Consider the following 25388-nt stretch of genomic DNA (forward strand, 5'->3'; position numbering starts at 1 on the left):
AAGGAGAGAAAAGAAAAATGCAAAAAGAGAAGTCCAGATCGAGTAAGCTAAAGTGAAGGAAACAACTTGGAGGAAACAAAGGAAAAATAAAACAAAAGCAGAGTGAACAGAAAAAAAAAAAACCCGGCTCATGGCACACTAAAGTATATAAGTATGCGCAGAGAAGCAACTATAGGAGTGCTTAGTGAAGTATAATAAGTGTGAAGAAGTACCAAGGAGGAGGAGCGGTACATAGCGGAATAGCCCAAAAGAAGAAGAAGAGGAATCAGCCACTGTCCTCCATGGCTGGCGCTGCGGGGCGGTAGACTGCGGCACACACGGATCACCTCGCGGCCCCTCACGCCCGCAGCCTCCCTCTCTCCGCCTCCACACCTGGTAAGTATGGCGTGTGTGGGGCGTGCCAGGGGTGTGCGTACCAGCGGGGCGCGGGGTGTGGCGTGTGCCGGGCTGTCATGACCCTGGCGGCCCTTGGTGGCGTCTGTCTCCCCTGCTGCTGCATCCTCCCTCCCCTGCCCGAGTTGGGAGTCCCTGCTGCGTGTGGCTCCTGCAGCTCACCAACGATACACGCAGAAATTGAAGACAGAAAAAACTATACCACAACAATATGGAACAGAAGAAAAAGAAAATTAAACACGGCAATAAAAGACATGAGAAACGAAAGGAGAGAAAAGAGAAGTGCAAAAAGAAAAGTCCAGAGTAAGCTAATGTGATGGAAACAACTTGGAGGAAACAAAGGAGAAAGAAAAGAAAAGCAGAGTGAACAGACAAAAAACGCCAATCAACCCCACAGCCTAACTAGTCCCATAAAACACCCAAGAAGAAGAAAAAGAATCAAGAATAAGTCATAAGTGGGAGCTGTCATCATCATTCTCCTGCTGCACACCACCGATAGATGCAGAAATTGAAGACGGAAAAAAATATACCACAACAATATGGAACAAAAGAAAAAGAAAATTGAACAAAACTAAAAGCAACAACGCCAATCAGGAATAAGTGGTAATTATTGAGAATCACTACGCGCCTCTAAAATACAATATTACGCCTCCATATTATACGTAAGGGACGAAATACGTGATTCTCAATAATTACCCAAGAATCAAGAATAAGTCGTAAGTGGGAGCTGTCATCATCATCATTCTCCTGCTGCACACCAATGAGAGACGCAGAAATTGAAGACAGAAAGAACTATATCACAACAATATGGAACAGAAGAAAATAGAAAATTGAACAAAACTAAAGGACACAACAATGCCAATCAAGAATAAGTCATAAGTGGGAGCCATTACAAAGGCAATCCCATGCCTACTACTGGACTGGACTGGATTTGTAATGAATTGAGAGGCAGATTAGTAGGGCAGATGACAGGTGACAGCGGGAGGTGGCCGAAGTAGGCAGTAGTTGCTGTGTTTGACAATATTTCATAGAGCACCAAGGTGTTTGTGGGTGTGAAAGTGGTGACAATATAGAATAATACCCCCTATTGTACCTGTCACTAGTACCCGCCACAGCCCAGCATGCCCAGACAGAGGTACAAGGACAGGCCATCAGGAAGCAGCCCCAAAGATACAAATTGTCAAGAAAGCATGTTTTGCCTCAAAGGTCACACCACCTCTGTCACACTTTCATTTTTCTTGTATGACACTAACACATCAATGACAAGGGTCTGCTACTTGTGATGTGTCCAGAAGATGTTTTTCTCAAAGAAATGAAACTGCCAGGGAGGCAAAGACCAATCCAAAGGGTTTCTTTCAGCTTTATAAGACCAAGGTTAGGGATAAGATAGGGCTGCTTAAGTCAGGAGAATCACTGATAGATACAGATGAGGAAATGAGTGAGGCTTTAAACAGGTAGAAGGATTAACCAACATCAACGTAAGTAGGGAGGTTGTGATTATAGAGATATATAGACTCAAAATTACTAAGGCGCCAGAGCCAGATGAAATTTTTCCCTGGGTATTAAAAGAATGTAAATATGAAATCAGTGGGCAGCTAACAGAAGTTTCTAGGAAGTCGCTAGACTCAAGGGTGGTGCCTGTTTCATGGAGGCAGGCACACGTTATTCCAATATATAAGAAGGGAGACAAATCTTCTATGCAAACTATGGGCCGATTAGTTTGACGTCAGTTATAGGTAAAATGCTTGAGTCAATAATAGCAGATAGTATTAGGCAGAGGTGGGCAAGTGCAGTACCTAGTGCAGTAGTACCGCATCAGTGATTCAGTCATTTTGACTTTTCAGTTATTGTTCAAAATTAAATACAGTCATCCCCATTGCGTTCATGGGTATTTCGTTCGGACTTCGCGCGATGCTGAAACCGCGAACGGCGGGACTATAACCCTATGGGAAAATATGCATTTGGGGAAGTCACCTCTGACACGTCATATAAAACATGTTTTTTTCGTTCTTTTTAATGACTGAAATGAGACAAGACCTTGTTAGACAACAATATGTAATCAACACTCACCCTGGGGTCAAAATTTAGTAGCACAGAAGACCCAAAAGTAGCCCAATTTGCGATAAGTAGCCCAATCTGGCAACACTGTAGTGTGGCGGAGCGTGAATTTTTTTTTTTAGGATAATGTTGCTATGAGAAAATCTCGACCAATAGCAGTCGTCCCTGAGTAAGCTGCTGGCCAATAGGAAAGCATGACGTCACAGTCTAACCGTGACGTCACTCAGGAGCAACCTAACGTCCATTGCCCCGCCTCCTCCTCTCTCCCTTCCCCTCCTCTCTGCCTCCCTCCCTCCTCTCTGCCTCCTCCTCCTCCCTCTCTCCTTCCCCTCCCCTCCTCTCTCCTCTCACCTCCTCCTCCCTCCTCTGCCTTCCTCCCTCCTCCTTCCCCTCCTCCCTGCCTCCTCCCTCCCCTCCTCTCTGCCTCCCTCCCTCCCTCCTCTCTGCCTTCCTCCTCCTCTCCTCCTCCCTCCCCTCCTATCTGCCTACCTCCCTCCCTCCTCTCTGCCTTCCTCCCTCCTCTCTCCCTTACCCCCTCCTCTCTGCCTCCCTACCTCCTCTCTGCCTTCCTATTTATCGTCTATGCATCCACAGATATCGCTGAACTGGGGCCGCCAGATAAGCGGGGAGGTCACAATTAGTTGATCACAATATGAAACCGCGATGGGTGAGACCGCGAACGGCGGGGGGTGACTGTATACTAAATAGACAAACTAAACTGCTTCACTGTGAGTCTTCTTTAACCCACGCCGTGCCGGCCATTTCAACCCCCGACCCGTCCGTGGTGCCGGCCGATTTTTCATTGTACTATTTTAAGCATGTTTCCTTTGTTTGGATAGCCAGGATAGGCACTGAAGTATTTTTTATTTTGACTACTGCTACCACAGCACCACACACCGTGTACCGCACTGGGAAAAATAAATGGACCGCACTACCGCAACCGCACTACTCTGGAGAAAGTACAGGTAACTCGATTTATGCGAGTATTGTGTCCTTGAAGAGAGAGAGAGAATATCCATATCACCGAGATATTCACTCAGGCATGCAGTCTCATCCTCACTCGTGTGAGGAAGAAATGAGGGACACCATGAGCAACTGGCTAGTATTGGTACCGGTACTGAGCAGTCTGGTACCAGTACCATACTGTATAGCTGGTACCATTAGTACCGGTACTGGTACCGGTACCTGCCCACCCCTATTGCTGAGTAGCGTGGCAGCGTGGGTACTGTATTGTTATTCAAGTGGCACGCAGGAAGAACTGAGCTCAGCTGTGTGGTCGTGGCGCCATGTGAGTCCAGTTGTGTGAGACATCTGGTGGCCATTCCATAAAATATTGCGTACAAGTGAAAAAAAACGTGTAAATTAAACATCTATTTGGATTTTTGACCCCATGTTATTTCAAAAACGCGTAAATCAAACTCGCGTAAATCGAGAGTTACCTGTACCGGACTACCGCAACCGCACTACTGATTTTTCAGTACTGCTCCCACCTCTGGTATTAGGGACCATACGGACAGACATAATTTAATTCACGACTCACAGCATGATGACGCGTTTTGCGTCATCAAAGAGTAAAAGGTCCTGGTGCACGATGAAGCGAAATGCGTCATAAATGTTTAAAAAATTGATTAAAAATTAAGTTTTCGGTGAAAGTGCATCAAATTTGGGAGCGTCAATTGTTGGGATAAGTTTCTTAATGGTAACATATGGCAACCTTTCTAAGGAGCATAGATGAGGAGCTTTGAGCGATTTTTATTTGTTAGCCTACTCTGACGGGAAAGGAATATAATACAGTCCTCTCGGTGTAACTTGGGAACTAATAGGCATATGAGGATTTTGAGGATACCATAAGAATTCTCACTAAATTCCGCTTTGAAAAATATAATCGTCTAAAAAAGTTGGCCCACAAAATTTCGAGCTAGCAAGTGGGGAAGAATTGGTACTTTGGATTTATTGTCTACAATACTCTATATGGAGACTTGAAACAAGTTTGCATTGCTTACATATATATATATATATATATGTATATATATATATATATATATATATATATATATATATATATATATATATATATATATATATATATATATATATATATATATATATATATATATATATATATATATATATATATATATATATATATATATATATATATATATATATATATATATATATATATATATATATATATATATATATATATATATATATATATATATATATATATATATATATATATATATATATATATATACTTTCCTCTATTTTTATTTGCGCATGTTCTAGTACAAGTCTTTATGAAGCCATTGATACCAAATTTATTGGGGTACAATATATCTGTGAGGGTAAAATACGTCCGGGAATGTAGGGTATCGCGGCGGCAAAAAAAGGCCGGTCGGGCCTGAGAAATGTATGATGAGTGGAACAGAAACTTATTGGAAACTTATGGTGTGTGAGAGGGTTAAAGGAAAGTCATGCCTTACTAATCTTTTATCCTTTTACAATAGAGTATACGAGGCAGCTGACAATGATGAGAGTTACGATGTAGTTTATCTTGATTTTGGTAAGGCCGTCGGTAAGGTACCTCACCAGAGACTATTAAATAAAGTCAGGGCTCATGGAATAGGAGGGAAGGTTTATGATTGGATTAGGGCATGGATTAGCAACAGGAAACAGAGAGTTACTATTAATGGTAAAAAATCTGAATGGGGTAATGTTACCAGTGGGGTTCCTCAAGGTTCAGTGTTAGGCCCACTTTTATTCATTATCTACATCAATGACATAGACAAAGGGATAACCAGTGACATTGGTAAATTTGCAGAGGACACACTATTAGGACAGGGGAGGATGCTAGAGCACTGCAGGAGGACCTCAACAAATTGTCAGCTTGGTCAGAGAAATGGCAGATGAATTTTAACATCGTCAAGTAGTGTAGCGTACTAAGTGTAGGAACACGCAACTCATTACATGAATATAGTTTAGACTCCACAGTGATAGGCAGGGCAGAGTGTGAAAGGGATCTGGGAGTGTTAGTGAACTCTGACCTGAAACTAAGGAAGCAATGCATTAATGCGAGGAATAGGGCTAACAGGCTATTAGGCTTTATTAACAGGACGGTACTGGGAGAATACGATACGAACGGCTTTATTTACTCCTAAAATCATGTTAAAATGGCTTCTCAGGGTCTTTATAAGCACATAAAAAAGTGATGCTGCAGCGTTTCTGCCATATTCGTCGATGCCTCCGAGGAACATGCCACAAAAACTTCCAAGTTTTTGCGACTCATAGCCTTTACTGTGGGTCAGGAACGGATCCTAGCACACTCTGATAGTAAAGTCCACTTGTAAGACACAATAACACAGCTGGGATAGTGTAAGTTCTCGTAAAGTAGCGTACAATCCTGGGCACTGCTGGGCAGCGAAGGCCACTTTCTCCTTTCCCGCACAGACCCGCAGACTAGTAACCGAACATGAACAATACGCGTTCTGCGGTGATCAGGAACTTTAGGTCCTGAAACGGTACCAAGAGGAACGGTACCTTCATCTGATGTGTATAATGCTTTTTTCTGATGTTTTATTCACTAGATATATTATAGAATCTGGTCAACGTCTTTGACTTCCAGCACCTTATTATGAAAAAAAATGAAATGATATTAAAAACACCCCTGAATATACCAAAAATTATGCCAAATGAGGTTAGGCATAAAACTAAATTTCCAGTACGCCAACCAGGCCTGGAATATAGCAGATTGGCATAATTATGCCAAACCTGGCAACCCTGGTGGTAAGGGAAAGAGTGACTCACGATTCTAGTCATTCAGAGCTGTGAGCTGCGGTCAGGAGCAAGGTGCAAAGTGAGAGTGTTGTGTACTGGTACTGTATTACTGTAGCAGAGAGGTATAGTGTAACTAGGTATTGTAGGGGCGGCATCATGAATGCAGTCATCACCGAAGGGGGGGGCGCTGTCCTGGAAGCTGCAATGGTAATCGTTGCTTGAATAATTGCCAGGACCACTATTCTAATGATTTTCAGTCCTAGTGACTCTATTCTCATTAATAACTCAGAATAAGTATTACTTAGGTTCTAGCACAGTAGATATTAGATGCATACTGTCCATGTTGCATGGTGACACTGGCGTCTGTGGACTGTAAATTGTACATACGTACAGTCTGTGTATGTTAAGGCGGCCATTGTTGTTCTGAGTCATCATAACAGCGCCCCTAACTCCAGGGAGCGCGATGCAGCGGCAGTATGCAGTGCGGGATATAACCAGGAAAGCGTCTCTCTCTCGCTCTCTCTCTCTCTCTCTCTCTCTCTCTCTCTCTCTCTCTCTCTCTCTCTCTCTCTCTCTCTCTCTCTCTCTCTCTCTCTCTCTCTCTCTCTCTCTCTCTCTCTCTCTCTCTCTCTCTCTCTCTCTCTCTCTCTCTCTCTCCTCTCTCTCTCTCTCTCTCTCTCTCTCTCTCTGTTTTAGAGAAGCTGCATTTTGCCTCTTACAGACTGTATGAAGATCAAATGCATATACTGATAAATCCATCTCTAAATCTATCTATAATAAACTCATATATGTATATACGGATAGAATCACTGGAATAAAAATTCTGAAAAAAAAAAAAATCTGTGGTTTAAACCAAAAAAAACCTGGTTTAAACCAAAAAAAACTGGTTTAAACCAAAAAAACATGGTTTTTGTTTAAAAAAAAAAAACATTGGTTTTTGCCAACCCTGGAACTAAGAATGTTTGGCCTCACATTTAACTTTTAGTTTTGCTATGTTGAATTTATGTGTTCATTATGATAATATTCTGTTGAGCAGTATCCATACAACATACACATCAATTCCCACTGTATTGTCCTAAACCTTTACTAACTTTTTTCAGTACGGTATGTTACAGATATTAGAGAGGAAAGTTATGTAGAACTCTTAATGATAGTGCATCTTCGGAAATTAGCTTTTGTATGCATTTTCAGGTAAATGCCAGACAGCATGTGGCATGAAGCAAGAAAGCAGGAGCGGAAGATACGAGGGATGTTAGTGGACTACAAGCGACGTGCTGAAAGGAGGCGAGAATACTATGAAAAGATTGTGAGTGCTTTTTTTGAGGCAGGAATATTTTGAACTGCTTAAAGGGTATTATGCCCTGTTTTGAAAATTTATATAATTGTCAATATTAGGATTATAAGAACATTATTAATTGCATAATAGATGTATGAAACATACTAAGATATAAATACTGCGAGGCAGGAATAACCCTTAAGTGTCCCTGCAGAAACAAGACCCAACACAGTTCATCCAGCTGCATGGCCGGCCTGTCCGAATCCACCTGGACCCAGCGGTGGCCAGTGCTGCTGAAGCGCCAGGCAGCATGTAAGTTTGTCCTTTCAGAGCGTGAGAATATGACTTGGCACCTTTTTTTAATTTCTATTTCTAGATGAGCATAGCCTCTATACTACAGCTGATAAAAGGACTATATTTTTATCTAACTTATCTAGTATTTGTTTTATTGTACTATGCATTATAAAGGAATGTGCTGCAGTATTTATTTTGCTACTTTTCAAAACTGTTCTCAGAAGCTAAGGATGATTAACATTTCTAGTAGATAATGAAGGTTCACTGTCATGTCTTCTGAAGCCATTGAATGATTTTGTTTTCTTAACCATCAGGATGCCTTGGAGGGGTGATGCAGACTCCATGATTGATCGCTTTGATGTCCGGGCTCACTTGGACACCCTGCCGCCCCCTTCAAACACCTCCCCCAAGCTGACCGCAGAGGAGGACTGGGAGGAACGCCAGGCGAACTATGAGCGTTACCGCATCCTCATCCAAAATGATTTCCTTGGAAGTGAGTTTTGGTCTTGCATTTAGTGAGGGATTGATTGTTCATTTTTTAGTTTTGTTTAGGATTACATATTCAGTTATTGTAACATTAACCCGTAAAGCGTCAGAGACATAAGAGATATGTCAGCCGCTCTCAATCATTAGATCGTCGGAGACGTATCGTCGCCCTCCTCCCATCCTTTTCCTGATAAATTGCGTCCTCAAAATGTCTCCATGTACTACTATTATATATTACATGCACAGTATATGCTGCCACCTTGATCATGCTAACATGAATATTGTCTTTTTTTCCTTTTATTAGTTTCCCCTTTTGTAGCAGTTTCAGCTGCATTCTTTTTGTGGTAGCTGCCTTATGGCACTTGGACCCCACTAATATGAACACGGTCTAATTTCCATTACTTACTCTCCCCATTTCTAGTGTTTTTTGGTGTGTGTTGTGTTGTGGTAGTGAAGCCTTGTACCATATGAATTATGATATGCCTTTTGTTTTGTTGTATGGAAAACAAATACATATTAATTGAAAAATATCCGCACTCTGAAAGGCAAAACTCACACGGGGTATCTGGTGGCTGCCATTGATTTGATTGTTAGACACAAACACACACTCTCTCTCCTCTATTATATTTTTAAGAAAATATTCGCACTCTGAAAGGCAACACTCACACGGAGTATCTGGCGGCTGCCATCGATTTGATATTTAGACACACACACACACACACACACACACACACACACACACACACACACACACACACACACTCTCTCTCTCTCTCTCTCTCTCTCTCTCTCTCTCTCTCTCTCTCTCTCCCCCCCCCCCCCCCTACTTCCTCATCTCCTGTCTCGTAACTTTAGTCCACCCCCCCTCCCATAGATCAACGATAAGGAGCTCTTGCTCATGTCAGGAGGGTACCTGCTGGCGATTACGAGTCCAACACATGATCAGGCCGTGGTGAATTACACACACACACACACACACACACACACACACACACACACACACACACACCATGTCTTGCTGTTGTACAGAACTGAGTGATGAGTCCATTGAACGCTGTTTGCATGAGACTCTGACCGACAGTGATGCTTCTATCTCTTTGGGATAGTTTAGTAGCAGGGAAGATGACCTTGACACATACATCCCACCAAGTCGTGAGGCAACACCAAAACCAGTCACACGGGGAAGGGCTTTTTTCGTGACTATAATTTCTTGAAGCTAAAATATGACATGTTGTTTTCTTCTCAACACAGTAATGATGTCATGCATGTCCCCAACTCATTGCTCCAAGTGTGAGAAAAAGAGGAAGCGATAAAAACTACATACATAAGGTTTCACTAAGCCGCTAACTTTAGTGCAGAATATCTTGTGCGCCATAATACCACCTCCATTCAGTTCTGGGCGCAATGAGTGTCAGTTCCATTCCTTTCACGTCATTTAAGACTGGTTTCATCAAGAAAATAAAATCCAAGATGTGGCCGGCACTGGTGAAATCACAAGGTGTCGTATTTGCTGACGCTTTACGGGTTGCTGGGTTAAACCCCCTTCATCTTTTTTCTTCTTTCTTTTATTTTGTTATTCATAAAGTGGGAAAGAGAAAACACTTTGTCTTGAATTCAGTTGACTGATTATAATATTCATGAAGGAAAATACATCATGCCCACTTTTATTTTTACTCACCACAGTCAAGGAGGAGAAGTTCTTGCACCAAATCCGTTTGGAGGAACAGTTTGGGCCCATTGTCAATAAGGCCATTGAGGAGGAGAAAAAAGCACTGGCCCCCAAGAAGGCAGCCATTGCCTTCACCTACACTGAAGATGTAGAACCAGAAGATAAGGAGAAACCTGACTCCAGTGCTGATGCTGCATTACCAGATGGTGGGGAGGAGGCAGCCGGTGATGGCAGTGATGAAGAGAGTGACAGTGACATTGATCTTGGTGAGTAGTTTTCTGTTTATTTAATAATTATACATTTATGATGATTGTCACAATAGAATATTAAAATGCTCCATTCATAAATTGCTAAGCACACCTTTAATGATTGGTTCTTCTTTAAATGTATGTGCTGGTACTACAATACCACAGCATTGAAGGATCAGCAAGGTCACTTGTTGAAGAAAATATACCTTCTTCCTTAGTAAGAGTACTCTTCATCATTATCAGTTTCAAAACTCACAGTGGTCAATCTTTCTTCACTGCAGATACTTTATAAGGATATATCAAAGTATATTATTGTTATAAATGTGAATGAGAACATTGAACTTGAAACTATAAACCCTTCTTCCAGATTTGACAGTGGATGTGATGTCACTGTCCAACACACAACAACAGGAGATGAACACTTCAGGGGTGGAATATGGCCTCAACCAGGATGACTTCATGTCCCTCATCAGCCGAGACCTACAGGAGGCTGAGGAGCTTAGGGTAGCCAAGGAACATGAGGATGAGAAGGCCATGTACTCGGTAGGTGGTCAAAGGAAAGAAAACTGGTTAGATTTCTCTTGTGCTATAAAGTTAGTTATTCATGAACTTCACTAACTCATTTACTGTACCCAATACTGAAGTTTGATAAAAACACTGGTACAACATATCCCCACCCGTGTACAGCTAATCTCTATGTGCTTATGAATACATATACATGGATCATTTATGACTCCTTTATGTTGTGCAGCTTTTAACTCAATTTCATCAGCTGTCTATTTAGGCAACTTTGGGTGTGATTTTAACTACTTTCTATATTTGTCGCATATGCACAGTCGCGATATGAAGTGATGTCGCCGCTCTCAAAATGTTTCGTACGGAAGCATTTGAAGGTAACGGAAGTGATGTGTATTTATTGTTTATGTTATAATGTTCCCTTTTAATGATATTCTGTAATACGCTGTGATGTAAAACACGGTAAAATAACATAGTAGTACCTGAATTACAATTATACATTCATTTGTTTAAAAAATGCGACTGCGAATGTCATGTGTTGTCTTCAGTGCTGAAGACAACCTTGAAATGATTTAGCTCACATCGTGTGCTGATCTTTGCAGAACAGTTGTTATACGTTGTTCAGATTTAGGCTATATATATATATATATATATATATATATATATATATATATATATATATATATATATATATATATATATATATATATATATATATATATATATATATATATATATATATATATATATATATATATATATATATATATATATATATATATATATATATATATATATATATATATATATATATTACTTTTTTTTTTTTTTTTTTACGTTGTTGCCTATTGCGCCGTAGGCATCTTCCGGTGGGGCCTGATGGTCGGCCCAAGGCTTCTTCCAGGTGGGGCCTGATGGTTGGCCCAGCCTGCTCTGGCGAGGCGAGTGTTTATAGTGGCGCCATCTTGCATTGGCTCATGCTGCCTCGAACTCGTGCTGATGATTGGACGGCTTCCTCTAGAGTCCGGGTGATGGGTGGTCTTCAGGACAGCATGTGGGTAGTTTTAAGCCACTTGGCGGTGACCGAAAAATCCGAGTGGTAGCGTGAGATATATATATATATATATATATATATATATATATATATATATATATATATATATATATATATATATATATATATATATATATATATATATATATATATATATATATATATATATATATATATATATATATATATATATATATATATATATATATATATATATATATATATATATATATATATATATATATATATATATATATATATATATATATATATATATATATATATATATATATATATATATATATATATATATATATATATATATATATATATATATATATATATATATATATATATATATATATATATATATATATATATATATTCTGGGTCATTCCATGAACTGTCTTCTGCAGTTATTAATACACACGCACAGTATTACACGAATGGACAGTTACTGGCATTATTACTGCGTTTTATTGATTAAGAAACGATCAAATAATAAGGTTTCACATTAAACACCTTTTATTCACTATGATGGCTTCTTATTATAAGCATGGGCACTGAAATATATAGTAACATTGCTCAGTAACGATGATGAATGAAGAATGCCTTCATAGGTAGGGTTGCCATGTCTGAACTATCAAAATTCCAGACGCCTCCACGAATATTTGACCATAGCCTAATGTTTGGCAGCGCTGCCCACAGCCACGACCACCACCTCCATTTCAAAGGATATATTCTATTTCCCCACCTTCCTCAATTATTCTATGGCACTTATAAGCTGTGGACATGTTCCACTGATCACCTCCAAGCATTAGAAGCCTTCATGAAGCTTTTGTTATTGTTATATTAACCAAGAAAGGCAATGATGTTTGCGATTGGTGGCAAAGAGTGAGCTTGGAGTTACAAAACACAACTATTCTGAAGATATTTATTCTTATTTTTCCATCTCCGACTATCCCTCGGTAGTTATAGGCTATGGGCATCTTCCCTTGATCACTATCATGCATTAGAAGTCCACGGAAAGCTTTTGTTATCGTCGTGTTGACCACGAAAGGCAAAGAGTGAGTCGGGTGAATAATAGGTATGGTGCGCGGGCGATGACGTCAACATCATACGAGAGTATAAATTAAATAAATTACGCCATCCTAGTTTAGGATATCGACTAATTATGCATGTCCTATATATTGTGCATATGTTAGATTTATTGCTGTCAACAATGATCATGAAAAGATAATTTTACTTTCTGTTTGAGTAATATGTCGAGATTTGGACTTCATTTGACTTGTTCCTCGGTGAACGAAAACACTTTGTGTCAAAATATTTCGACAACTCTTCGTAAGACATCACTGAATATTTCTTTTCTATTTTTTTTCTAGCTTGTAAAATATATTTAGTCAAGTTATGATGAAGGTACAGGAAAATAATGGTACTCTTGAAAATATATAACGATACTTGCGTGATCGAAAATAAACGTACACGGCGACATCACTTCATATCGCGACCGTACCTTCTTTCACATTGGGTCTCATATCATGTTCCTTCACTTTGTTGGTTTGTCATAGGCAGATTCTCTAGGTATCATTACTTGTACTTATTGGAAACTTTAAAATGGGTTAAAGTTGGCTGTCTTAGTAAAAGTATGGGAAAATCTTGAAATTGTGTAGGTCATTACTTTGACATATTTCTATGCCATTCCAGGGCCGTAAATCTCGCAAAGAGAGGCGGGCATTAAAGAAAAAGCACATGGATCGAAAGTTTAGTCCCCCAAGGTAAGGTGATTATTAATGATTATTTTACCTCTAAGTCAAAATCATATAGCTTAGTTCCTCACCTGAAAGGTATGGTGGTTTTCTCTGATTCTTTGTCTTGATGATACAGCTGTTTTATTATTATTTTTTTTCCGGTAAGAAGGTAGTAACATATTTCTTGCTATTATATTAATTCACTCACATCAAATTGATATTCCTTTCCAATAATATTTATTATAGAAATTACTTCTCTTGCAGCTATGCAGCACGAGCCAGTCCTACTTATGCCCCATATCGGAGGTCTTCCTCCCGCTCCAAGTCCCGTTCCCCAACCCCTCCAGGGGCAGGAACCATCAAATTCATTACCAGCTTTGGGGGAGAGTCAGATGGTGCTGGCTCTGATGATGATGGGGTCACTGGGGTCATCATTCTGCCTAAGGGTGATCGTAGTGGACGTGACCGCCGCAAGAACCGTTGGGACCAGAAAAACCGAGAGGGGAGCGGAGCAGGCCACCGCTCAGGCAGCTCAGGCCCCAGCAGCAGCCACCATGCCACTGCCTCCAGCCACTCCTTCTCAAAGAAACGGCGCCACATATCTCGCAGTCGGTCGGTATTCACCCCACCAGGTGGCTAACAACCCCTGGCGTGACTTCTTTTGTCTCCCAGCCATGTGGTCATACTTATGCCTGGCCACTACTAGTCCTTGGCCTGCTGGATGCTGAGTCTCTGGGCACCACCATAGTCATGTGTAACATTTAGTGGTTAAGAGTCATTGGGAGGTTTTAAAAATGGGAAAAAGAGAGGGAGAGACCCTGCAACCTTAACAAACTCACACACAAAGAACTTAGCTGTGTTACTGATGTATCACTGTTGCTTATGGTGGCTCTTAGGGTAAAAAGTAAGGATTGTGATTATGAAATGAATATGAAACTAAGTAACTTTATTGTGATGATGAAAAGCATGTTGCTAAAAGTGATGAGTGACATCTGCACCAGTTAAGCAATTAAGGTGGTAAGTAATTGATGGGAAGTCTTAAGAGTTACAAATATATATATATATATATATATATATATATATATATATATATATATATATATATATATATATATATATATATATATATTTATATGATCCTGAGCGGTTGGACGCTAATGTGTTTGCCTTGGCACATTATAGGAAAAAGGCATCTAGTTAAGTAGTAATTTCATGGATGCTTCCCTTCTGACTCGTACAAGGAAATACAACCTTTGTTAAGTTACGTTTATGCAGAAAGAAATTTGATGGACAGAGACTGGTAATACCATTGTAAATACTGGCTTTGGAAAGAGATAAAAAGTAATTATCTTGTTTAGCCTGTAATATGTAAAAAACTAGAGAAAAAAAACAGTAGAAATAATAATAATAATTTTGTAAAATATATATATATATATATATATATATATATATATATATATATATATATATATATATATATATATATATATATATATATATATATATATATACAGTGGAGCCTTGGTTTTCGTGATTAATCCATTCGAAAAAGTCTGACGAAAACCGAATGTACAAAAACTGAAGCAATATTTCCCATAAGAAATAATTAATGCAATTAATCCGTTCCAGACACCCAAAAATATTAACAAAGAATACACTTCATAGAGAATAACTATAGGTGTAATTACATACAGAAAACAATGAGAATAAATATAAATGACTAATGAAATAGATAAGTGAACATTTAACATCACTTTAAGAGGCCAAAAGCTTGTGAAATATACTACAGTGGGTTGGCAGCTTAAAGCTCGCCCGTGAACATGTTGTAAGCATCCTCTGTCCTTTGTACGCAAGAAATCTGAGTAACTTCCCTAAATAAACCTTCCTGCCCAGCACAGGAGATGATTATTGATGTAGAACTTACCTCATGTATGAAATGTGGATGAGAAAACTGTCGAGTCCATGGTTCAGCTGACGACATTGTTGGAACACGGTGTTGCCGCTTCCTCTATGTAAAAAGCATATAGCTTGAGCAATTGAATATTTCGCAGTTCTTCTACTTCCACTTATAAATAAACAAAATGTACTTCTTATTCTGATGACATAATTCTCGCTCATATGTTTCACTTTATAGAACATATTTTACGCTGTCAGTAAGCGTGACACCTTGCAGAATAACATCACAACATTAATTTGCTTGAACACCAAAGTCTTATAAACGTGTTTGTGTCTGTAAAGTTTTCCTTGTATTCAGGTCAAGGTGGACTGAAATTCATGTATTTTACACCAATGAGAATATACTAGCACTTCATCGTGCATAACATATGATATAATTCATAATTATGTCCCAAGGGAAAGGTTCAAGGGAGGTCTGGAGTTACCTTGGAAATGCGAAGTTTTCCCTCGAGGATGATGTTGGGAGAGAAGCATATGGCTGTAAGTCACGAATGCACGGGATGCTTTGTGTGGGCACTCAACTCCGCGAAATGAGTGGCTGAGTCATGTGGGCAGGCAGACGAGTTTGGTATGAACCCTTTTCAACTGTACGAAAACTGTGACGAAATTTTGACAAAAAAAGTCGTCGAAAACCATATTGTATGAAAACTTGGGCATACGAAAACCGAGGTTTAACTGTGTATATATATATATATATATATATATATATATATATATATATATATATATATATATATATATATATATATATATATATATATATATATGAACTTAAAAGCAATGGTCTCAGTAGTGTTGGCAAAAAAATTTAGCTCAGCATACTGTGTGATCATGACTTGAGCCATGTGTAGATATATTACTGACCTCCAGCCACCACAGGTCACGGTCACGCAGTCGCTCCAGCAGCCGATCTCGTCGGCGCCACAGGTCTCGACGCTCACGCTCCAGGTCACGCTCCTACACCAGGCACTCACGGTACACCAGGTCACGCAGCAGATCACACACAAGGTCAAGATCACGAGACAGGTCAGTGCATTGTTAATGGCGCACATTTTATTTATATGAGTAACATTTAGTATACCTCTACTCATGATGAAATTCATATATTTTGTACTATTGAACTGTAGTTTAAGCCTTTGTTTCTATTTTCTTATAGACATTCAAGTTGGAGGAGGAGTCGAGGGCCTCATAGACGCTCTCACAGTCACTCAAAATCTCACAGCAGATCCAAGAGTTTAGGCAAGAAGACTCCCTCCCCCCCTCCAAAGGTAGAACACAAAAGCTGGTGGAAAATGCATTGTAGATCTTCAGTAGCTCTGAGAGACAACTTAATTGTAAGGATTTAATACTATGACTATGACAGTGTCAAAGATTTTCCAAACATCAGAAAACTCCTTTTTGGAATCTTGTTTTCAATGTGTGGCTCTTTGTTATGAAAGCAGTGAGTGGCATACTGCAGCTGCTGCTATGTTTTCATAAGCCATGACTTGTGACTTTTTCACTACCATAAGATTCACTGAGTAAACTTCTCCAGACCACTCCCTGCACTGTGACCGCACCAACCCAACCAGTAACTGTAGGGGAACCGCTGGATCCCCCTGCAAAGCTTCCATCGCCCCCCTGTCGCCGCTACTATGGACGCAGGGGGCAGGAAAGTAACTCTGATACAGCCTCTGAGTCAGAGCCAGAGGATACTTCAGCAAGCAACACCAATGCAAGCCAAAATTCTACAAATACCAATATAAAAACTAATATACTGTAAGTTTATGGCTGGTTTGCCTTGTGTTTTTGGTTTTATTGAAATTTGGTTTCGCCACATGTCCATATGAAAACTACTGCATTAAGACCATGTACATCAAACCTTGTCAATTGACTCAAAGATATCCAACCACAAAGTCAAAAATATTGTGAAAAGTTCATGAATTATGATTCTGATTGGTTGGGCAGTCACCTCTTACCAATGTTGTGTATGCCTGTGTGTGATATAACAGATACTACATCTATTTCTAGCTTGCACTTGGATCCTAAGCTGCTTTTCTAAGCTCATCGTTGATTGTACAGTGGCTTGATGCTGCCTGTCTCCTGATTAGCCTCTCCACACTAAAAAGTTTTACTTCTTCTCTGTAGTTCACTTAAGTCACATTATTCTTACTTGCTTTCTTCATACTGTACACTAGAATGATATTGGATTATAACAGAGAAGTTCGAATTGACTAAAACTGAATAATGTAATGCAAGTCTAAATCAAAGACAGGATTATAAATGATTGTACCTTTTATTCCATGCTGATTTTTCCAAAGAATTATCTCAAAAAAATCAAATTATTGCATGTAATAGAGAAAATTATCCTTAACATGTTGGTGTTATCAGATTTTAAATTAGTCTGCAAGGAAGAGAGTTATGTAATTTATCCAGATTTTTTTTAGTTCTTTACAACACTCATTACCTTTTTATTAGCTTCATAAGTTTTGCATCATCTCCAAACAGAGTTGCATAGCTTGTCAGCATCTTCCATGTCTTTGACATATACCAGGAACATAATTAGTGCATTATGAATTTATGATCACCTTCATCTGTCTTTGTCGAGTAACTATCCATCCTCTTTGGCAACTTCCCCTGCACTCCTCCATAGGTTTTCACACTTAAAAGGAGCTGTTGGGGCACTCTGTCAAAAGTCATTTTTAATATATAGATGAATGCAGCTACTCATCCTTCTGCATAATATCTGCAGCCATGCTGTAAAAACTCAGGAAGTTGGAAATACATGACATCTCCGAATCCAAATTGCCATACTAATATCAGGAAATTTTATTGAAGGTACCAAATCCATCTCCTCTTTATAATCCTCACACACAGCTCATCACACTTTTTAGTAATACCGGCCTATAGTTAAAAGGGTCTTCTTTATCACTGCTTCTGCAGATAGGTACTGTGCTTGCTTGCTTCAAGACATTTGGCATCTCTCCATCATCCAAAGATCATCATCATCATTTCATCGACGCCTGCTCCTAGGAGCTCCCACCAGGGGATGGCCACGGCAGAATAGCTTCCAACTTTCTCTATCCAGACACTCCCTCCTTGCCTGCTCAAAGCTTCTCAAAGATCTTTCCACCCTCTCCCCAACGTACTCTTGCACCCTATCCCTCCATTTCACTGGAGGTCGTCCTCTAGCATTCCCTCCCTCTATCTCACTCACATACACCCTTCTGGTCATCTTACTCTTCTCCATTCGCTCCATGTGGCCAAACCACTTTAAGGTCTGCCACTTCACTTCTTCCACCACTCCACACTTCTTCCCTTCACCCCTGTGACACATTCCAAAATGCTCGTACACACTTTCATTACTCATTCCATCCATTCTACTCACACCACAAACACTCCTCAAATAACTCATTTCCACTGCCTGCACTCTAGACCTCTGACTTTCATTCCAGGCCCATGTTTCACTTGCATATGTAAGGGTTGGTACTATTATTGTATTTCTCAAATCCCTCTTTACTTCCATGCTCACACTTCTGCCATTCATGATTCGTCCCAAAGACCCTACCACCCTTCTTCCTTGCAATGCTCCTTCTCTTATCTCTCCCTCCATATCACCATGCTTACACATAACTGATCCAAGGTACTTAAACTCATTGACTTCCTCCATTTCTTCACCATTCAAAATTATTTTGCATTCTTTTTCACATTCAATTCCCACTCTATATGGGCATACAAAATCTACAACCTCACTTCTACTTTGCTCACAAACCATCACTTTACTTTTGTTGACATTTACTTTCAGGTTTTTCCTATTACAGACACTTTCAAAAACACTGACCAAATTTTGTAGGTCACTTTCATTTTCTGCAATGAGCACCGTGTCATCAGCAAACAGTATCGAATTCAGTACCCACTTCCTTCCCTCATTGAACAGTCTTACTCCAACTTCTCCAACTCTGCCCTTCATTTCTCTAATGACACCATCCATATAAATATTGAATAACCATGGTGACATGATGCACCATTGTCTTAAGCCCATTTTTATCTCAAAATGTTCAATTGTTTCTCCAGTAATTTTGACACATACAGATGCATCCTCATAGAAGGACTTTATTGCACTAAGCAGTTTTCCTCCCACACCATAAATCTTTAAAACATCCCACAATGCAATCCAATCGACTCTGTCATAAGCTTTTTCCAAATCCATGAAGGCAGTGTATAGTTTCTTTCCTTTTGCTATTATTTTTTCTACTACCATCCTGAAGGCAAATATCTGATCCACACATCCCCTTCCCTTCCTGAAGCCTCCTTGTTCTTCACTGATTTTCTCTTCTGTAAGTCTTTGCACCCTCTCTATTATGACTTTTCCATATACCTTTCTGGGTATACTCAGGAGACTTATACCTCTATAGCTCCCACAATCCCCTCTCCTGCCCTTCCCCTTGTAAACTGGGACAATGATGGCTTTTGTCCAGTCTGCTGGCACCATCCCCCCTCCCATGCTACTTCACATATCTTGACCATCCATTTCATGACTTCATCTCCTCCACACTTCAACATTTCTGCTGTGATTCCATCAATTCCTGCTGCCTTTCCATTTTTTAATCTTTTTATTGCCTGATTTACTTCTTCATATGTTATACTTCTTTCTTTATATACTCCTCCTCTACCTCTACTCAAAACTGCTGCTGTTACAGCTGCTGGACGTCCATACTCAAAATTCATTAAGTTTTTGAAATATTCTCTCCATCTCTTTCACAGCTTCCCCGTCTTTCAACATCTTTCCATTCTCATCCATAACTTCATTTATTTTACTTGAGGAGATATTTTCTGCATTTCTTTCGTTTTTTACTTCTTTCCAATATGATTTCCTGTTCCCTTTATATTTTTCACTTAGTCTTTTTCCAAAGTCTTCATCAACTCTCTTCTTACTTTTTTTTATTGCTTGTTTTAATTTCATTTTGCATTCTCTATATTTCTTTTTCATTTCCCTTTTTACTTGTTCAGACACATTTCTTTCTTGAGTTTTCTTAAAAAGTTCCCTTTTCTCTTTTCCTATCCTCCTTATCTCTTCTGGCCACCATGAATTTCCTTTTCTTTTTCCATCTCTCACCACTTTCATCCCTAACACTTTTTTTGTTGTTGTTTCCATTATTTCTTTAAATGTTCCAAAAACTTTTTCAATATTTGTATTATCTTTTACACTTTCCCATTTTTCACTTAAGGCCTCTGCCATTTCACGGTTATACTCATCGTTTATTTCTTTTTCCTGTAACTTTTCTATCTTCAGTATTTCCTTTTTTACATCACCTTTCTTTTCAAACACCCACTTTTCTTTCAGCTTTAACTTTGCCAGCACTGCAAGATGGTTAGATCCATCGAACATTCCTCTTACTACTTTTGTGTCACAAATTTCTTTTCTAAGCCTTTCATCTACTGCCACATAATCAATCAATCCTTTTTGCTCATTATCTTCTCCCCTCCTCCATGTGTATCGGTGGATATTCTTCTGCTGAAAGAAGGTGTTCGCTAGGAACATTCCCCTCTCAGCACAGACATCCACCAGGCACTCTCCATTTTCATTCTTCCCAGGTATCCCCCATTTTCCCACCACATCCATCACACATTCATCACCCACTTTAGCATCCAAAGATATCTGTACAATATCACATACTGGTCCAACTAGTTGTTCTGCATATTACCTCCAGATCCACCCAGCTATCTCACTGGTCCCATTGTTTCTCTTACAACAAGCCTCTGCATAAACCTCAACCTCAACATTTCCCCATGATCAGCAAGTACATCTCCCCTGGCTAATGGGTGCCAATCTGTGCTTGGTTCCGTAAAATTTTTGTCCATTGTATAGATCATTTGCAATCTTTCATTCATGGCCTCACATATATCTTTGTCTTTCTTGAAAGTTGTGTCACCTACCCTTAGTCTTGAAGAGTCTAAAAGCAGCTTATGATCCAGTCTCAAGCTATAGAGAGAGTATGGCAACACAACAGTATATTGTTTAGTCATCTTTTAAGAGTTTTTCCTTTCCAGGGTGCCCCCAGCTACAGTGGGTAATGGTTCTGCTGCTGCCAAAGTCAGTAAGAAGCTGTTATTGTTGTTGCCAATAATAACTGATAGTTATTTATGTAATGCAATATTTAGAATCAGTTTGATAACAATTTTTTGAGAGATTTAGTAGGATTAGTATTTTAAATTCCTATCCCATTTTAAGTAACTGCAAGCTGAGTATTGCTGTAGTTCACTTATAGTATAATGTTTAATTATTTGTTTTCCAGAAATGATTCAATAAGATATTCACATTAGTGCAAAATTTGAAATGGAATTATTTTTGAGTGTTGTATGAGTATTGCAATTATTTTTTTATGAATGTGTCTTGAGTGGCTGTTTGGGTGTGACATAGTAATTATTCAGCTGCTGGTGTAGCCAGTAGCTTCATCAATCAAGAAACTAAGGTATTCATAGTGTGGGTTAGTTTTAGTGTACCAGAAGTATAATTTATTTGTACATTTATTTTTAGTTGATTATAGTCAGATATATAATTTTATAAAGAAAGTTCAGGGTATTGATTTTTTTATTATTATTATTGTTGGGACATTAAAAATAAATACTCCAAGCATTACAGCAATAAAAGTGGGTGTTGTGAGTCCATGACTAAGGTCAACAATTTTTTCCAGGATGGACCAAAATTAACTCCTCAGGAGCGACTAAAGAAGAAAACTCAAGCGTTGTTGAAGAAGCAGTGTGAGTGTTTTCTCATTCAGTAATAGGAATAAGTGACACCGTGCCAAGTGTTCCCACCTAATTTTTCTGTCTGACAACAGTGATGGCAGATAATGATCATTCTTATGACAAAAACTTGTATACATATTTTCATATTACTTTTAAAACCTGTGAACTTTTTCACTCTCATAGCATAGCCATTACATACTTTAATTAAAAAACACTAAAGAATTACAGTGTACAAAATTCATTATAATCATTGATCTTAGTCTATCATACCATGGACCTTTTCTTATGATTTAATGCCAAAGACCATTGCTTATTATCATCATTGTTGATGGAGACCCCATTTCCTGCGGAGGCAGGGTAAGGCTAAGTGTTTGTTTTACAAAAGAATATGGATATGTATTCTCAATTACTGTACTGTAGAAAATTTGTCAACAGTATTCATATTATAATTGTCATTGGTTTTCTTTGATGTGTCAAGACTTGAGTATTGCAAGATTTTTTTACATTCTTAGTAACCAAGCTTCAAACCTTTAGTCAAGGCGGATAAACGTCTGGAACGTGAGCGAGCAGAGAAAGCAGAACAGGAGCGACAGGACAGGGAGGAGGAGCTGCGAGAGATGGCCATCAGGTTGAGGCGCAGGTGATGAGAGAGGCCGTTGTGTTGGTCATGGCAGTGTTAAAGAAGGACGTTTGGTGAATACTTGATGTGTATACTAATACAATTTTCCTTTTGTTCACACACACAAGTATGTTGAAAGCATGTTTATATTCTCTCTTGACATCTATACTCTCAGGGAGAGAGAGAAGCGTCACCGCTTGCAAGGAGAGGACTCAAGTTCTGATGGGTCTAGGTCACGCTCAGGGTCTGGCTCAAGGTCAGGGGGTTCACGCTCCAGGTCAAGATCAAAATCAAGGGGAAGGTCAAAATCCCGGCAGAGATCAAGGTCGTGTCAGCGATCATCATCTCGATCAAAGTCACCATTCCCCTCTAAACAAGTAAGTATTTGCATTATGGTTTTATTTCCAGTGTATTAGTTGCCATTTGGACTACTTTATTATAATAAAGTGGCAATCACTAATTCAGATATTAATTAAAGGCATTGCTAGTTATTTGAAATCATTAAGATGCAGCGATCATAACCAGTCACCTACTTCTTTCAGGTACCTGCTGGAAGGTGGGCAGATGGCATGCGTGGAAGAGAGCGCAACACTTCCTCTGAGTGGGGCAGGGAGGGTCATGGCAGACAGTGGGGCTCCTCTCACTGGGAATCGCACCCCCCACCTGACAGACATAGGGACTCCTACAGGAGACGGTCTCGATCTTACAGTCCTTCAGGGCGATGGTTTGTACAGTCCTATTAAAGTAAAACTATTTTCTAGATATGCCACAAATTTTATGAACAAAATTAATGTTTCCTGCTACTAATTTATTTTGTAACATCTTTTTCTTGTTCAAGATCACTGAATTAGTTTTTCATGGAGCAGATAAGAGAAATGACAATTAATGAGAAAGTAAGATGCATTGTTTATATGTACTCTTTTCCCTGGGTTCAGATTCAGAGTATGCTTTTGAAATTATAGGGATTACTCATCAAATTGTAGCAATATAGCCTCATATAAGAGGTTTTATATGTGTTCAGTATTTCAAAATGAGCTCCAGCTTACAAAGACCATCATGACATTATTGCTTGCAGGGAAAGAGACCACCATAGCTCAAATAGGAGCCGCAGCAGGAGTCGAGGGAGAGACTATGGCTACAGTAACAGCAGCAACACAGCTTCATCCAGTGGAGGAGGCTTTAGGAGAAAACCTTTCCGGGATTATGACAGAGACAGAGACTGGGACTGCCCTGACCGTGATGCTCCTCAAAGGAATGAAGTCTTCCGAGACTACCAACATGGGTACCAGCGAGATTACCAGCACGGTTACCAGCGGGACTACCAGCATAGAAACTATCACCATAGGGAAGGCCGGGAGAGGGAAGGACAACCACAGGACTTTCGGAATCGCCACCAGAGGGACCATCCAAGGGATGGTGGCAGGCCACCTAACCGGCAGCAACAGAGCCATGGCTACAATGAGGAGAGGTAAGTTTTTTTCTGGTTTTAAATTTTCCTTTTTCCTTTCATTCTTGGAGACTTGTAGGATCTTAAAATACAGACTCGAAGACTGCCTGCACAAATCATTGTTCATTTCTCTCTGAACACAACATAGTTTAGGGATTTCCATCTAGTAGAAAGCCATATCCCTGCCACAAGAGGCATAAGGCACTCCTGGTGAGGTATATACAGGGACTAGGAGTTACTCTAAAGCCTTTTGAAGACCCTTCGATGTCCTCACAGTCTGTTTTCTCTGTGTCACATTCCTATATATTTTATCAATATTTCCACCTGCTGTATGCAGATGACTTGGTAGTAAATGCAGAGACAGCAGTAGTAGTGAAAGAAAAGTTTAATAAATGGAAGGAAGAAATGGAGGAGAGAGGTTTGAAAATTAGTATGGAAAAAACAAAGTACATGGTGACTGGAAAAGAAGCAAGAGAAAAGATTAAATTAGGAAAATATCCATGTGGATGCTGTGGGAAGGGAGTAGGTGTAAATTCAGTCTTGTGCACATGTTGCAGGCAGTGGTGCCACCATAGATGCTCAGACCTCAGAAATGTAAGAGGAGTGCAGAATTTTACATGCCCAGCTTGTGTAAAGAGACAGCAAGGACAAGAAACTGAGAGGGCTGAACTAGAGGTGAATGGAGGAAAGCTGGATGAGATAGAACATTCTGTTATTTGGGAGATGTTCTGGACTGTGAGGCAGGAGTGGAGAGAACAATGAAAGCGAGAGTGGCAGCAGCGTGGTTAAAGTGAAGGGAGATGGCTAGTTTACTTGTGAATCATATCATCCCTCTAAAGAGCAGAGCAGGGGTGTACCAAGCATGTATTAGATCAGTGATGTTGTATGGAGCAGAAACATGGGCTCTAACTAGAAAATTGATGGAGGTATTGAGATCAAGTGATTGTAGAATGCTGAGGTATATGGCAGGGATCAGGTGGCAAGACAGGGTGTTCATTGCAGATGTAGCTAACAGATGTGGAGTAGAGGACCTGGAAACAGTCCTCAGAAGAGAGCAGGGGAGGATACAGTGCTGGGAGTTTTGGAGAGCTTGGAGGTAGAAGGAAGGAGATCAG

General features: G+C 39.6%; 1 protein-coding gene across 3 annotated transcripts in view; it reads left to right on the forward strand.

Annotated features, from left to right (window-relative positions):
- The first annotated feature begins 92 nt into the window (after positions 1–92).
- Positions 93–25388, forward strand: part of LOC127007658 (CLK4-associating serine/arginine rich protein-like) — a 27151-nt gene continuing 1855 nt past the window's right edge. Inside the window, exons 1-17 of one of the 3 annotated variants that reach the window (XM_050878863.1) lie at positions 111–375; positions 7423–7537; positions 7722–7819; positions 8116–8294; positions 9971–10222; positions 10572–10747; positions 13479–13549; positions 13787–14134; positions 16358–16504; positions 16635–16746; positions 17013–17236; positions 21509–21551; positions 22153–22219; positions 22742–22847; positions 23002–23203; positions 23369–23550; positions 23902–24294. In XM_050878863.1, coding sequence (XP_050734820.1) covers positions 7427–7537; positions 7722–7819; positions 8116–8294; positions 9971–10222; positions 10572–10747; positions 13479–13549; positions 13787–14134; positions 16358–16504; positions 16635–16746; positions 17013–17236; positions 21509–21551; positions 22153–22219; positions 22742–22847; positions 23002–23203; positions 23369–23550; positions 23902–24294 — 2711 coding nt within the window. In that variant the 5' untranslated portion in view covers positions 111–375; positions 7423–7426. Of the gene's footprint in view, positions 376–7422; positions 7538–7721; positions 7820–8115; positions 8295–9970; positions 10223–10571; positions 10748–13478; positions 13555–13786; positions 14135–16357; positions 16505–16634; positions 16747–17012; positions 17237–21508; positions 21556–22152; positions 22220–22741; positions 22848–23001; positions 23204–23368; positions 23551–23901; positions 24295–25388 lie in introns of those variants that run through there. The other 2 variants (XR_007760323.1, XM_050878865.1) reach the window with 2 other exon arrangements.

Source organism: Eriocheir sinensis, chromosome 36 (genome assembly GCF_024679095.1).
Source record: "Eriocheir sinensis breed Jianghai 21 chromosome 36, ASM2467909v1, whole genome shotgun sequence".
Taxonomy (NCBI): domain Eukaryota; kingdom Metazoa; phylum Arthropoda; class Malacostraca; order Decapoda; family Varunidae; genus Eriocheir; species Eriocheir sinensis.